The sequence below is a fragment of the Toxotes jaculatrix genome, chromosome 19 (assembly GCF_017976425.1).
Source record: "Toxotes jaculatrix isolate fToxJac2 chromosome 19, fToxJac2.pri, whole genome shotgun sequence".
Taxonomy (NCBI): domain Eukaryota; kingdom Metazoa; phylum Chordata; class Actinopteri; family Toxotidae; genus Toxotes; species Toxotes jaculatrix.
In genome coordinates this window covers 3,050,048-3,066,302 of record NC_054412.1, presented here as the reverse complement: position 1 = coordinate 3,066,302, position 16,255 = coordinate 3,050,048, and the positions used below count along the sequence as shown (strand labels likewise).

The 16,255-nt window shown below is 41.3% G+C and overlaps 1 protein-coding gene across 1 annotated transcript in view; it reads left to right on the top strand.

Annotated features, from left to right (window-relative positions):
• The window catches only part of fam184ab (family with sequence similarity 184 member Ab), a 56,834-nt gene extending 41,012 nt beyond the window's left edge, over positions 1-15,822 (top strand). The window contains exons 16-22 of the mRNA XM_041064562.1: positions 1,215-1,399; positions 3,840-3,986; positions 9,338-9,455; positions 10,195-10,299; positions 11,834-11,926; positions 11,981-12,090; positions 15,712-15,822. Coding sequence (XP_040920496.1) covers positions 1,215-1,399; positions 3,840-3,986; positions 9,338-9,455; positions 10,195-10,299; positions 11,834-11,926; positions 11,981-12,090; positions 15,712-15,793 — 840 coding nt within the window. The 3' untranslated portion in view covers positions 15,794-15,822. The remainder of the gene's footprint in view (positions 1-1,214; positions 1,400-3,839; positions 3,987-9,337; positions 9,456-10,194; positions 10,300-11,833; positions 11,927-11,980; positions 12,091-15,711) is intronic.
• The last annotated feature ends 433 nt before the right edge of the window (positions 15,823-16,255 follow it).

Below are 16,255 nucleotides of genomic sequence, written 5' to 3'. Positions count from 1 at the left end.
GTCTTTGTGCGAGCGCTTGATTGAACCTACGCACCGTTCACACCCACCCGGCTGAGAAAATCACTTGTTCATTTTCTCACTTTCAAATCACAACGAATAAAAGCCAGATCTTGTGTCAGTGTGCAGCTCGGAAGAAAAGGGCAGCTCTGCGGGAGGTCGTGAGTAATTTGGAGAGATGGTCATTGTTTACATGGAGTCATTCACTGATCTGAGGACTTTGCGATCATTCATGAGCTGAGTGAGGGATTCAGACGAGCTTCTGAAGGATCTGAATCCTTGTACAGCGCTGATAACTGAAATTTTATTTTTTGTCAGACTTGTGAATGAATCTAATCTTTAAAAAAGACGTTTGATATCAGCCGGTGCTCACGTGTTTCACAGGGCACAGTTTAGTGTCAGCAGAACTGCCACGATCCCTACAAATTAAAGGTCTAATCGATGTCATATTAATACACTCATTCTTGTTTGTTTTGTTTTGTGTAAGCATTTTCTAAAGCGGCACTTAAGTAATGAAGTAAAACAGAAAACCCACTGTAATTTACCCACAGGGACCAAGCAGTGTATTTCTGACGTGGAGTGAAAGTGAGAGTGTACACGTGGGTTTTTATGATTACAGTTCACTGCAGTAAAATAGATGAATATTACTATTTATTGTCAGTTCATTCATCAACATTCATTGTTAGTTTACCAGCGTGACTGTGACGCACTTATTGTGCACTAATCACTACTTTCGGTTAATTATGGGCCCACTCTGTGCTGCTGAAGAAACCTCACACATACACACACGTTATACAACTCCACAAGAACTCTGCCTTTCAAACTTCCACGTTGTAGGTCGAGTTCATTTTTTATGTTCCATCATATAAAATTAAACCATGGCCAAAATCAGACCATTATACTGAATTAGCAGCTTATTATGCACCATACACCTGGTGACACACTGGGTGTACATCCAACGCTGCAGCCCTTCACTAAGCTCATCACATCCAAACTTTTGGATTAGTTTAATTTCGTCCACCCACAGTTATGTATGTGAAGCATTTCACTCAAAATTTAGTACAGTATGTTTAGGAAAAAACAAAAGACGTTTCACTGGTAAAGTTTTAAAAGACCCACAAATTCAGGGAGGGAGAGCTCACGCTGTGGGACATCAGCTCGTCTAAATGCAGAGATATATAATTATATATATTTTTATTCTTTTTTCCTCTTCCCAGGAGCGTGAATTGTTGGGCCGGATCACCGAGCTGCAGGAGGAGGTGTCCAGGAGGAAGAACCACATCGCTCAGCTGGACCACCAGATCCACACGCTCAACGAGAACATCAGCACTCTGACTAAAGAGCTGGAGCTCAAGGGCAAGGAGGTGCTCAAGATCCGCAGTGAAGCCAATCAGCAGATAAGGTATGAGCCAGCGCTCAGAGCTGAAAGGATCACAGCACAAAACAATGCAATACTACTGACAACCAGACACTGTACAGTTCAGTGACTCAAGGAAAAGAGTTAGAGGATCCAAGTTTATTTTCCATTTGTTCAGAACACAAGGCAAATTTTACAGGTGGCACAGTCGCCCACAGAGTAAAGGGAAACAAATTCACCTTAGATTGGTGTGATTGAAAGACAAAATGTTTCAGCTTTCAGTGTCTGCACCGTCAGTACGTTGGGTGTTTGGGGTGAATCAACACAGACTGAACAAATGGTCCAGTGATCAAATTTCAAATGATGCAGCAGACCCACTTAAAACACCATTTGAAAGCAAGTAAATGTGTTTCTGTTCTTTTCTTTTCCCTAAACGTTAACAACGCATTATCTCTGACATTTCAGGATAGTCTGAATATGTAAACCCCTCCATATGTAAACTCCCCACCTCTCCAATCAGGCAGTCACACACTCAGCCCTTCCTCCTCTTGGTGGCCCCTGTCATCACTGTATGTTGCTGAATTTGATTTCACTGATTTTATTCGGGTGACGATAGTTTCTGCAATCCTGCTCTGCTCCAGTCCTGATGAAAGCACACCATGAAAGATGAAAGAGAGAGAAAGAAAAGAACAGACGAAGCAGATCAGTCTGTCTCACACACACACACACACACACACACACACACACACACACACACACAGTCTTTGTCTCCCTCTTTCTTTCGACCAGTGTCAGGAGCCCATTGATCAGGAGACGTGAAGGTTATTTAGGGTAAAAGCAGAATGGAATCTATAATCATGTTGTTCCCTGCAGCATGTTATGAATTTTTTAACGTGCTGTATGGCTAATGTGGTCCAGCCGCTCATTAGAATCAATCTGTAACCATGGATGTATGCGTGTGTGTGTGTGTGTGTATGTGTTTGAAGGTTTATCTGCATGTGTGTATGTTTGATAGCTTCTCCCATGGTGCTTTGTTCTCTAACATGTTTCCCTGTGCTGTTTGCCTTTATGTATATGCGTCCTCCCCTCTCTGCTTGCAGGCTCATGCGCAGCACATTTCTCCCTCTGTTACGTAACTCTCCGTCTGAATCCTGGTCACAGGGATAAAAATAGGCTGATAAATAAATAAAGAGGAAGCAGAGAGAGATAAGATGTGCGGCCCTCAGGGGGAGTTGGCCCAGTCGGAGTGAGAGGCAGACAGGCAGCCATGTTTCTCCTCCATCCTCCTTCATCCCTTTCATCAGCCTCTTTCTCCTCCTCATTTCACTGTTATCGCCTTTTATTCCCAGTTTCCATCATTTCCCTCTTCATTTAGCTCATTTCCTCCCACAGCAAAACCTTGTGTTGGTATATTGAAAATATTTCATAATATGAATAGTTTATTACACCATCCACACACTGCTGCACTTACGTTCTGCATCATGTGAACATCAAGTACACATACATGTCATTTTTTGCACATTTGTGTTTGGATGCATTTTCATGTTGTCTCGTTTCATCCTGCTTTGGCTCAAACGTATAACTCACATGTCTGAATGTGAATAATTGGATTCACAGTATGTTTTCATGCAGTATTGGTCTTTGAATTCATTCTGCCTCCCTTTTCTAATCTCACCAACATTTCCTCCGTGGGGCAATCCATTATGTTCGCTTCTCCTGGGAGAGACAGACGGAGAAGGAAGAGTCTGCAGCTCCTGATTAAGTCTTAAAAGGAAAATGTCATCCATTTAAAAGATAAATAAATTAAATGTGAGTTATTCCTGAGCCGCAACATGCCTTGCTCTATCCTCGAGCTTGAATTGTGATGTAAGTTGTATGTCCAAGTCCTGCCACGCGCCGTGACGCGACATGACGTGACATACGAAAGCCAAGGTGATCAAACTTTGACGTAATGAAGTTTGTTTGTGCTTTTGTTCATTATTATTTACAGTCTGGCGACATAAAATATAAAACAAAGAGTCCTGATATACCAAAATAAAAAAAAAAAAAAAGAAAGCCTCAGTACATTTACTCAAGTACTGGAAATAAGGGGCCGTGTGGAGTTTTTGTGTAAACAAACAAAACAAAGAGAGGAGCCCATTGTAAAAACATTGCTCCTCAGTATTAGTACTGACCAAAAACTAGAAATAATGTTGCTGTGGTATCTGATTCAGAGCAATGGTGGGATAATTTATTGGTCGCTGCTTTTCTCTGTCGTGTGTGTTTTTAAACTGAATATCATTTGGTTTTAAACTGTTGGTTGGACAAAATAAACAGTTCAGAAAAGTTACCTTGTTCTTTAGGAAACTGTGGCTGGTATTTTCAGAACAATTCATCGAGAAAATCACTGGCAAATGAATTGATAATGAAAATGCTGCCCTAACTTAAACCCATGATCGCGCTCGTCTTTCAGAAACTCAACTGTCCGTCTCTTCTGTCTCTTCAGGGCTCACGAACAAGAGCTGACGAAGAGGCACGAGAGGGAGCTTGCCGAGCTGAGCGCCGTCCACAGCAGAGAGACGCAGAACATGCTGTCAGACTTCAACAAAGCCCAGGAAGTTCTCAAAGACAAGATCTCCGCGCTTCAGATTCTGTATGTACACAGATTTAAATACGCCGTGTGCTTGTGTGGTGTCTTCAAACAGCTGTGCACCGATGAAGGTCAATGGCACAGAGGAATAACATTTATCTGATTCTCAGCTCGTGCGTGCCATGAGCACGGGTCAACGTATTCGGCCTAGATAATGTGATTGTGTGTTGTCAGGTGCCGAGTGGAAACATAACACAACAGACAGGTTTTCTCCTGGGAGAATAAGAGACGAGGCGTTCACACCTGCCCGATCACTCCTGCTCGCTCGTGTCTCCTCCGCAGATTTAACTCTTTATCCACATCTTTAGCATCTTTGTTCATTTCATCTACTTTGATCAAATATGGAAAAACTGTGCTTTTCCTGTGTGTCCATGCAGGGACCTCTGCAGTCACTGCATTATGGACAATTAGACCATAATATAAATACACCTTCAGTTGTTAGTCATATAGGAGCAGGCACAGCCATGCAGACTGTTTTCATTTTCACATGCGTCAGGTGAAGTGGGGTATAAATAGCAGGGGGCCGTGATGAATTGTTTTCTTCTCACATAATCATATTGCTTATGTCGTACGTTATAAACAGCTGCACCAAGCACGACGGTGCGTGAAGAAACTGGCTCACCATGAAAGGCAGCACCGAGAGATTTACCGCAGTTCGAGGCCCGTGCTCCGTCAGTCTGTACCTGAACCACATTCTCCTGGAAATAATGAATTTTCAAGACAAAGCAAAACACAGAAAGACTGAATTACTCCGTGAAATCAAACATAAAGAGGGAGGAAAGGGAAACACAAATGCCAGCATTGTCTAGTGCGTCTGATTCCATATGCACGAGGTGTAATGTGCCTTCATGTGTGTCTCTCACACATTGTCCTGTGGTATGCACTGACTTCATGTTATAGTGATTGGTGATGTGCATCAACATGGCTGCGTCACATAAACTGTAAAAACTTTCCAGTAGTTTTTCACCCACAGTGAGCAGAGCCTGATGTCTCCACCTGAACGCTGTTATGTTTTGTTTATTCATTCAGTCCAAACAGGGCTGTTAACCGAAGTATAAACCACGAGTGCGACACACTTGAATCTGAAGCCACAGAGGAAACAATGCTTTTTTTAAGCAGCGAGCATCAAATAAAAACAGTCCCAAAAAACGCTCCACGTCAAATTGTGGCATATTAGTTTAATGAAATATTAAATTTAAACTTTATGGTTGTTTTACTGTAAAATCAGTTCAGAGGCAGTGATGTAGGATCATACGTTTGAAAACTGAGGGTTTAACCACCTTGGATGCTTGAAAGCCTTAAAACATTTAAATCTGATGATCTTTACACCATCAAACTCAAGTCATGTGCCGCAGCGTCAGTCGTAAGTTTGAACTTCCTCAGCTGAGGAACATACAGAGATCAAAGATAATGTATAGATTCACATTAAATGTGGATCAAAGACATTTTGCTTTCCAAGAGTGCGAGGAAATATGTCTTTTATCGCTGCAGATGCATCGGAAGCTTTATATCATTGATGACATGCTGTGAGGATACTGAGGAGAGGCCAGTGATGTGTGGACCTACAGAAAGAATAAAGAGAAAGCTGAGGGGATGCAGTACATGTTAAGGTTACACTTAAAGAAAAAGAGTTGAGTTTATATGACAGAAACACAGAGGAAGATGGATGCAGTAGGAAAAAAGAAAGGGAGTTGAAAGGTGATTTTTTTTCTTTGCTGGTGAGCAGCAGTCGATGTCAGAGCATTAGAGAAATGGACAAACCAAAGAGTTACTGAGGCACAACAGACGAAAACGAGCTAAAGACGGAAAAGCCATGTGAAAAACTCTGTGCTGCATATTCTGGGATGTGAGTGTGAGAGTCAGGAGTCAGGAGACATGCAGTAAGCTAGCATCCTCCTCAGAGCTGACCTCCTTTCAGTCTGACTCAGCTGAGAGCAAAGCACCACCTGCTGGACCACAGAGGCTCTGCATTCAAAGAGAGAACATTTATCAGTCAGATAAGCTTTTACTGGCCACTTATTCCATCTGCAAATGAAGTGCCAGGCTTAAACATTATGTGCGGTATTACACAAGATCTTTAATTAAAATGACAACACAATGAGTGCAGAGACTACACAACCTGTTCACAAAAGAAGTGTCCTGTCCTCTTTTTTTGCACAAACACAGCATAAAAGCTCAACTTACTAGCTTTAAATTCTGTAAAGCTTTCAGTCATTTCTCATGGTATTCGCCAAAGGGTGTAGTTAACTCAGTAACCTAAGTGGCTATAATAATTTACTTCATAGCACTTTTAGCATACAGTTTGAGTTTGACCTTAAAATGAGTGTATGTACTAAAGTGATTAAGGCCCTAATTATAAATATTTTATTGGTATAAATAACAGTACAGTAGAGGGTAAAGTAAAGTCAAAGTCTGCTTCCTGTGATATTTTGATCACTTTTCTGGGACTGCTGACTTTTAACGGTCAGCAGTTTTTATCTTCTGGACGTTCCTTTGCTTTACCCTCTAAAGAAGCATTTCTGGGACTTTCCCCAGAGGTGATCCTCTCGTCTAATTAACTAAAACACAGATCTGTCTTTACCAGACTACTAGTCTCTTTCCGCCTAATTAATCGGGGTGTTGTTGACGGCCTAGTCCCATTCCCCAACAAATCCCTCTCCCTCGACAGCCACTGAGAATGCCTCGCTGTTTAAGCTTCATGAATATTTAAATATTTTGTCCTTTGTCTCATTGGCTGGTCCTCTGGGAGGAAGAAAGCTCGTCTTTGGGTTTTGAGTTTTTGTCTGTTTGGGTTTTGGTTGTCGTGGCAACTGGAGTTGCAGTTCATAGTCACATCTGTAGCCACATCAGCCGTAGTCCAGCCAGTACGTGTCTGTTAAAACCACACATCCAGACACCTGAAACATAATTACAGCCAACGTTTGAACAACAGTCGTCAAATCAGTGCAAGTATACCAAACTGCAGGTAACCATAGCAACAATGGCTTTGTTCCCCACTGCATTTCAGTTAAATCTCAGCGGTGAAACATCTGCACAGTTAAGAAGACTCTGTGGGCTCTAAGCAGGAACCCTGACACGCAGGAAAAACCTATTTCTCCTCAAACAGAGCAGATGGCACAGCCCACGAGCCGAAATTCATCACGACGAAGAAAGTGCTCAAACTTTGGGCATCGTCGTTAAAAATTTACGAGACTGAAAATCCCTCTTTGCTTGTGGTTTGTGGGAGTCTCATGTAAGGACAGAATACGGTGCCACCACACAAATCACACAGCCCTTAGGGAGATGTAGCTGTCTCTGGCAGGTGTAGATAACACTATGCTGCTGTTATGGTCTTTATACAGACGGTACATTTAACATTTAAGTTGTGTGTTGTTGTTTTTATGGGACATACAGTATCAAAGCCTCGTTTATTTTATTTCTACACCTAAGAGTCATCACACTAAGAAGAAGCCACTTAAAGGAAAAATGCCGTTATTTTGATAATAAATAAATAATTTTTAGTACATTTGTCCAGCCCCTGGACCACACGCTGTCCATGTGATCTGAAACAAACCCCAAAACATGAGAAATGCCACGGGTGACACTCGACTTGTCTTTCACGTGTCACTGACGTTCCAGCTGGGTGTTACAGAGGGGCTTCCCGCTTAGTGAAGGGTTGCTGATGCTGTGGCACTCAGGCGTAAAACAGTTGGACTCTGAGCATTTGGCTTCAGTGTTCTCCTGCCCATAGGACCACTGTCCCATTCAAGTGAAACAGTTTCAACAAAACCTGAACTTTACAACCTTTATCATTTTTAGCCTATTTAGCCAGGTGTACCTAATAAAATGCCAACTGCAAATAAAGCATAGCTCCCATAATTACAGACACCGTCGGAGCAGCCAAAAAAAGCAGTTAATTCTGCTTTAATTAGTTAAATAATTATTGTACATATACTGCAGAATGTCTGCTGTAGTTTAAGCTAAAATGCTTTTTCTTTGCTGTGTATCAGTCAGTTTATGTCAACACCGACATGAACCGAGCAGCCGATGAGACTCTGATGTTTTAGCTGCAGAAAATGTTTGACAAACAGTGAGGAACAGGATGAATCGGCTATCAGAGGCGCACAGAAGGACCAGCGCAGACAGTATATCTGATGAAACTGCAGATCAGGATGTATCAGTATCACTGAGCACAGCCTCACTGCAGCAGTGGACAGACAGTCCATGGAGGGACCACAGTTTATCAGGAAGACAAGCTGCTCTGGTACTCGGCCTTTAAGAAAGTGTGATTTCACACTGTGGCACAAATGTCACAAAGATACCCCTCAGTGGCTTGTGCTGTGGTCGTGTGGGAGGTGAAAGGCTGTTTATCTCACTGTCACATAAGCTACTGGTAAAACCATAAATAGGCTCACAGCTAAACATGCAGGGGAAACGTGTTTGATCAAAACAGACCTCTGTCGGTTTCTGAGAAGGCCTCATCTCTGCAGCTTCTTCTTTCATTTTAATCTTTATGCTTCATTTTCTGGTGTTTAATCTTTTACTGAAACTCACTGAGCTGCCGGTGAAACTTTTGATTGTTTTGATTAAGGATATGATATAATGTAGGGATCAAACGATGTCTCATATCTCATGTTGTATCATGAAAACATTTAAAAGACAAATTTCGGGAAACAGAGAAAATGTTTCTGTTAGTTCCATAAACTACTGTTGTTGAATGGAGGCTTTTAAAGGCTTTTTGTTTTAATTTTATTACAGTTTCAAAACACGAGTCATATACCAGTCGACGGTGTTATTTAAGAGTGGTGGTTTTTCACTCGGAGAATATCTCATTCTGCTCAGCGAACTTCAGCACGTGTTGCAAGAGGGAAAATGTCATCGGATGTGAAATGTGGTGATTTCGGAAAACAACAGAAATCCATTATAACGTCTTTGAAAGTTCTAATAACTCACAGAACCCAAACATCCTGTGGAGGACCTGCACAGCTTCAAATTACAACCTTTGAATAGTTTTTGTGATGAGAGGAGGAGAAGGCAGGGAAGAGCCCGGAGACAATTACTGTTTTATTGATCACAAGCTAATGAAAAAGGAGAAGCTATGAATCACTCATCTTTTTACCAACTTACGGTGCAGGCATTTAGTCCTCATCACTTTTAATTCTTCCATCTAATACACTCACATTATAAAACGCAGGACCTAATGAGTTTACCTCACAGTTAACTGATGTTTGCATGAACATACATTTGACACATGCACGCTCCTCAGAAAGAGGTACTGGGTCCTGTCTTACCTTTCCTTTTTTCCTGAATGCTGTTCAGTGGATCTTTTGTGCAGAGTATTCATGTCTTTGTATTTTTTGTGTCTCCTCATTCAGGCTGGAAGGAACAGAGGAGAAGTTCAGGAACAGGGAGAGTCGTCCTGAAGACCTGCAGATCATCGCAGAGCTGAAAGACATGGTCTCTGAGAGAGAAGCTCTCGTCAAGAAACTGGTGGTAGGTAGCTGCTGATGAGGTAATACCTAAGACAAGAGGAACTACGTACAGGAAAAGAAAGTGTGAAAAGAAAAATGCTCCATCTCCTGTTTGTTTTTAGATCTCAGATCATTCTGTTTTTCTCTAAATGAAGCAGATACAAATTATTGGCTTTCACGGCTTTTGGATTCTAAAATGTGTTGAAGTTAAATGGTGAAGAACAACAGAATTTCACGTTTGAAGCAGAACGTTTAATAAACATTTATTTGAAGCTTTATTTAAGAACTATTTTGCCCTTTCACATCGACATGGCCAGCCTCTACTTTCTGTTTTTTGAACAGTTTGAGACTCTGTGCTTTGCCTCATTAACGCTGTGATTTTCATTGGGTTTGTCAGGGACTCAGCTGACAGTAACACAAGGCTGCTGTGGTTTCGAAGCATTAATCACGTTGTAAAGGTGACCTTATAAATCAGCTTACATTTGTCACGGTGTGGTGCTGTTGCCTCTGAGGTTTTTGAGTCTGTTTTCTGGTAAAAAGTTGACACCAGAGTGTTTAAGAGGCAACTTTCAGGTCCGAAATCCTGATGGGAAGAAGGACTTAGACCAAGAGGACAGTTAAAATTGTTAAAATTAATGTTTTGAGGTGTGCGTGCCTCAAAAAAAAAAAAAAAAAACTCATTAAATGTGTGATTTTCAGTCTCTTGAGTCTTCCACAGCCTTCCTGTCCTCGCTGTCAGCTAACATGATTTTCTCCTCCAGGATGATAAGAAGTTCTACCAGCTGGAACTCGTCAACAGGGAGACCAACTTCAACAAAGTGTTCAACGCCAGTCCCAACGTAGGAGTTATCAACCCGCTCATCAAGGTAGGCCCAGATATCCTGTAACACACCACACACAGGGGCGCTCTGACAAGCCTGACGCTTTATCCTACTACACAGCAAAGATGATATCCACTCCATCTCATTTCACATCCATCAGTGCTGATCGACCAGAAGGACGATCAGCACTGAGGTTTTTAAAAAAGACTGTTCTGCATTGTTACAGCCGTAAACCACGACCCAACTGCTGTTGAACAAATGAAACGCTTACAAAAGTGAGTTGTTCTACAGCGACAGAAAAGATTACGATGTTCCACTGATAAGCAGTAAAACTCTATGGCAGATGGTAAAAAGGTGACGGAAAAATCAACTTTAACAACTTTATTCTTTTCTGTAAAGCGAAGCTCCTCAAGGACGGCACGAGAGCACAGGAAACATCATGATTATAGGAAATGTTTTTAGCCCTTTTGTTAAATGGCAGCATCACTGGTATGAGATGGAGGCTCACAGTTGTACCAACCAAGGTTTCATTTGTTCACAGCAATGAGAACAAGGTGTCGCAGTTCAAAAAGTTTCTCTAAAACTGATCGTAGAAATGTGTAGTTTGACCGGCTTTAACACACAGTTACATGTGTGTATTATTTATTTACTATTAACTCAACACAGTTAATTTGCTTCGTTAGGACTGTGTGCTGATAAATCATGATTGGTCCATCGAAGTTTGTGACATCACTTTGTTCCAACTGAGCCCCGCCCACTTCATACCAGTTAAAAAGAGCACTAACAAACAAAACAAAAAAAAAATACAGACATTTTTTAAGCAATGTAACCAACACTGTCGAAACACTGAGAGAGAACGCTGTGCTCATGCAGGATCTCATGATTCATGGTGAGAAGCTGACTGAGGAAAATAAACTTCAGGGCCTTTAAAGCTGCGAGTGCATCTGGATAACATGATGCTTCATTCTTCACAGTGTGTCTGAGTTGAATGGTTCCTACTGCATGGTCATATATACATATACCTATAACTGTTGACTCCATCTCTCAGGTTCTATAACTTCCAGTATTTTTGTTCTTGCTGTTACATGTATTTTTTCCACATGTCAGTAAATGTGATGTGTGTTCACTATGTTTAATTTACCACGTGTGTGTTAACGTGCGAGTGATTGTTCCACCCGGTTCGATTGTTCCTCCTGACTTTTTCTCCGGCTTTCCTTTGCTTTCCAAGCCATTTGTTAGTGTGAGATGTTTCCTGCTTTGACGCATCTCTTCTCATCTGAATTTCCATTCTGCTCAGAGCGACTGGTGCTTTCAGACTGAGACTGAGTGATGCCAGTCTCCAGGCTGACCCGTGCACTCTTTCTTTGATCAACATGTAAATATGATAAAGTTAGCACGCCGCTCTTTTCCTGTCTCACCGGCTGGACTGTTGCGACCTTTAGAGCTCTCCCTGTTTTTCATTTTCCCTTTTGTTCCCTCCATTTCTTCTTATCTTTTATTATTATTTTGGTTTAAACTTCCCTTTTGCTCCTTTTTTGACCCCCGTGCCCCTCCTTTTCTTTTTTTTTTGTCTGTGTAGCAAAAGAAAAAGAATGAGAAAACAGCAGCCAGCAGATTCAGCAGCTCTCCTAATCTCAGGGCTCTGGAGGCAGCAGGTATGGGCATGGGCGTGGTGGGTACAGGAAGTGGGCAGCCCCCACAGCCCCCGCCCCCGCCCCCAGCCCAGCCCAGCCGTCTAGAGCCCATCCCCAACTCCCCCCTCCACCAACTTGAGCTCAACTCCAACAAACCTCTTCCCCCGCCGACCCCTCCCACCGAACCCAAGAAATTTATGAGGTGAGACCTTTTCAGCCCCGACGGGCATCAAGCTGGTCAGTCCATGCATCAGTCATCCAATCACAGGCCTCTGTTTAATTAGAAAATCCTGTGCATTAAAGAGGTTAAAGCACTTTTACTAAAATGACTCACAGCCTGAGTCGAACCATGAATGTAGAAACTGTATTTTAAAATGATTAAAAAAAAAAACAGAACTCTGTTGTTTCTGGCTTCATAAAGAAACTTCTCAATGGAACAATAACAGGAGTTTAACATTTTCATCCTTTTGTGCCAAGTCCGGCCCTTTCACAAACCCAGAGCAGCTCGAAATCACCGTCATCACGAGCTGCAGAGTGTAAAATAAAAGCCTTCAAACGCTCTAAGGTTTTGGAACTGACCATTAGCTAAGGCCCGCTCCCGGTAGCTGAGGTTACCCATCAAGCCTTCTGTTCTCACACACTGTTCTACATCTTACAGAGATTACAGTGGCAGATTTACCAAAGGTTACAACAGTTTGCTACTGATTTCAGCTACTGTTAGAGAAAAGCAGGCTTCTCATTTCTAGACTGTTGTCTCTGTCTAACAGCCACATAACAACCTGGACATAAACACGAGCTCCATATGCAACCGAAGCTTCACAGAATGGCCTTGGAATGCAAAAGGGGCATGTTTTTTATTTTCAGTTTTTCCGTTCCACATTCGTGTGTCCGTCAGTCTGAACATGTTAACAGTGTGCATGCTGTTTCCCTTTTCTGTTTAGGAAGTTATTCAACTTGCTGTTGATGTTTGTTGTACCTTTGTGTTGTTGCATTGTGCCATTTTTTGATTCTGTTTTTTTTTTTTCCATCCTCATCTTCATCTGACTTTCAGCATGTTGCACACGCTGCACTTTTCCTCCTCCCGTCCACATGGGATGGATTATTTTATACAAAATAAATGAACTATTTTTGTCTTTTGAATTTCTAACGAAGTAGACATTGTCTTTTGCTATCATGGACAGTCCTCTCTGTGTGTGGTGGTGTCTTACTTTGAAATCAGCTCTGCGACTCACCTCTATGCTCCAATAAATGCGTCTCTGATTGGTCCCTGTGCTGTGAACTGATATGATGATAAATTGTCTAACATGCTTCTCATGTGAATACGTGCAGTGTGTGTGTGTGTGTGTGTTTGCATGCCAAAAAGTGTGTTTGTAAGCAACATTGCTTAGGTTTATGGCATGTGTGAGTGTGTGGGTGTGTGTGGGAGCATGTTTTGGATATTTTTTCTTTCTGCTGCATGTTTTTCTGGTGTTTATGTAAAGAAAGATGGGATGGCTGCTTTGCAAAAAGCTCGGGACGAACCTTTGTCATCATGGGACACACCTTTTGCTGTTACAAAACACACACACACACATCACACTCATACAAATGTTCTTAAAAATGATCCCGGTTTTCTTAAGAAACAAAGACACACATTAATTCAACTCATTGCTCTTGGTAAGAATGCAGGAGCACTACATTAACACACACTCACACACACACACGCGCAGACACACAACAGAGCCGAGCGATGACAGTATGAGGTCAGATATTACAGATCTGCTTTGAAATGTTCTCCAGACTCCGTTAAATGGTTCGCCCCTCCTCTCCACACACACTCTTTGTTCCTCTCTGCCCCGACAGTCGCTCTTCTCCTAACAGCTGAGTGATCAGCAGTTTGTCAACCTCACCCTTTCACAGCATCGGGTCTGCGAGTCTTCATCTCTTAAACCCTTCAGAAAGCTTTCAAACCTTATCTAAATTAATTAGAGCGTTAGACTGTACAGTCTGATGTGATGTGCCTATAAGAGTCCGGACATTAATGATAAGGCTCATTTTAGTCTGTACTGGGGCAACTGGGACTGATGGGAATGTGAGTGTAGAGGAGAGAGGAAATAGAAGATTTGTGGCATGAGCTGTTTGAAACAGTCTGTCACGGTGTTGAACAGAGGCAGTGCCAGGGACTAGTTCTGGTCACTAATATGCAGTAAGCTGCATCTTCCTTCATTTAAATTAAAATTGTGCTATTTTTTAATGTAGAAGTGTTGTATGTAAAGTACTGTATATGCAGCAATAAAAAAAATTAATAGACTTAAAACAGACTGTTTTGAGTCTGAATTGTGACCATGTTCAGTGTAAAAACGATTTATCAGGCTGAACAAATATGAGTGAAGCCTTCTGGGAAGTAATTGATGAGGATATGTGAAGAAAATAAGCGAAAAAAAAAAAAGACTAAATATTACCCTGGGGTTATAGGACTGTTTGTTTAAGAAGCAGCCAATTAAGAAAGTGGCTCCGATAGTTGTTTGTTTTGATAGATGCACACACTCGACCTAATTAGTTCAAACTTTGGGAAACAACATGTCCCTGAAGCTACAGCTTCGTCTCTTCATACACATGCACAGTTTTCACTGATTATCGACATTTTCCTCAAAAAACCCCCCAAAAAACTGTTCGACACAGATGCTGCACAGATACCGTATCACATGCACACACACAAAAGAAGTTTCTTTATCATCCTGAAAACACCATTAAAGGCCCATTACAGGCCAATATGGAAAATTCAACACATCAGAGTGTTTTTTTAGTCTCAGCAGATTATTATGAGTAACTGTTGCTTTGTGTGTGCATTGTACTTGACGGAAGCTTCGAGGCAACAGGGACAAACAACATTTTTGTTTTGTTTTGTTTTGGCCCCAGTTAACAGGCAAATGCAGCATTGACGGTGTGGAAATGGGACACAGCACATGGTGTCTGTCTGACAATGACTTTGCTGCCCCCCTGTGGACATAAAAGTAGCCTACACATTCAGATACCTTTAAACCCTCACAGCAGGATTTGTTTATGGTTGTATTTCTGTTCTTCGTGCAAAGCCTGGATCAAATCCAACCATAAAGTGGTTTAGTGTTAAGAACAAGAACAATTACACTCAGCATAGAAAGAGACGTGGCCTGGTGTCTGACAGTAGCCTGTAAAAAATGCTTTTTGTTACTCATGTAAGTTTAAGCACAAAACACACAGAAAGGATAAAAGACTCAGACACCAGAGGTGGAAGAAGTGAAAGTAGAAATACCACAATGTGAGAGTACTCCACAACAAGCAGAAGTCCTGCATTCAAAAGGTTGTATGAGTAAGATAAGACATCACTGTTTACACTAGGTACTAAAAACCTTATTTACCTAAAAAAAAAAAATACAGCAAGAATTCCACATTCAACCTGTTTTTTAAATCAGTTTGATTTAAAGAAAAAAGAAAGAACTTGAAACGAGGTGATCTGCATTGAAAATAGTATTAATAAAATATTCATCTTTTTAAAGAAAATAAGACTCAGCAACAATGCATCATATTTTAGAATGAGATCATACATTTTGTGTGAATATCTCACACTGTAAAGTAACTAGTAACTGCATCTGCCAAATAAATGTAGTTGTGTAGAAGTACCTCAAAATTACATACTTAAGTACAGAACTTGATTAAATGTACGGGTTTACTTTTCATCCCTCAGACACTGCCCTCATCATTCAGACACGTTTAAGACTAAATATGCTAAATTAAACTGTGGATTATTCCCTGACTCTTTCTTTTTTTATTTTTGCTGGGCTGGCTTTGCGCTCCCGTCCTGAAGCCCTCCTGAAACAAAGGACTCTGCCATCGACTCCCCGGACGCCCAGCGCCAGGAGTGGTTCGCTCAGTACTTTTCCTTTTGAATGACCACAAACCTGCAAACACAAGGATTCAGCATGTCGACCAAACTTTAAAAAGAAAAAAAAAAAAAACAGAAAAAAAGAGAAAAAATGTTAAAACTATTTGTTCTTTATTGTCATTGATAGGTTTGGGGATCAATTCACTTTAGATTCAGTCAACTGAAACTGTAATTCATGATTTGAGAATGAATTCTCATTGATCTGTCAATGAAACGCACAGAACTTGATGTCATGAATTTTCACTTTCGTAAAAATGTAATGATCATCCACTTCCTGTTGTTGGCTGAGGTGAAACTGAATTGAACCCAATCCTGACTGTCAAATGTCATCACTCTGATCTGATCTGATTTGATTGCTTGATTATCTCTGATTGTTTCACTGTGGACGAGTTTCTCTCTTAGTACAGTGACAATGATCATCAGTACGTTTGATGTTTTATTTTTTTTTCTTTACTTCCTAACTTAT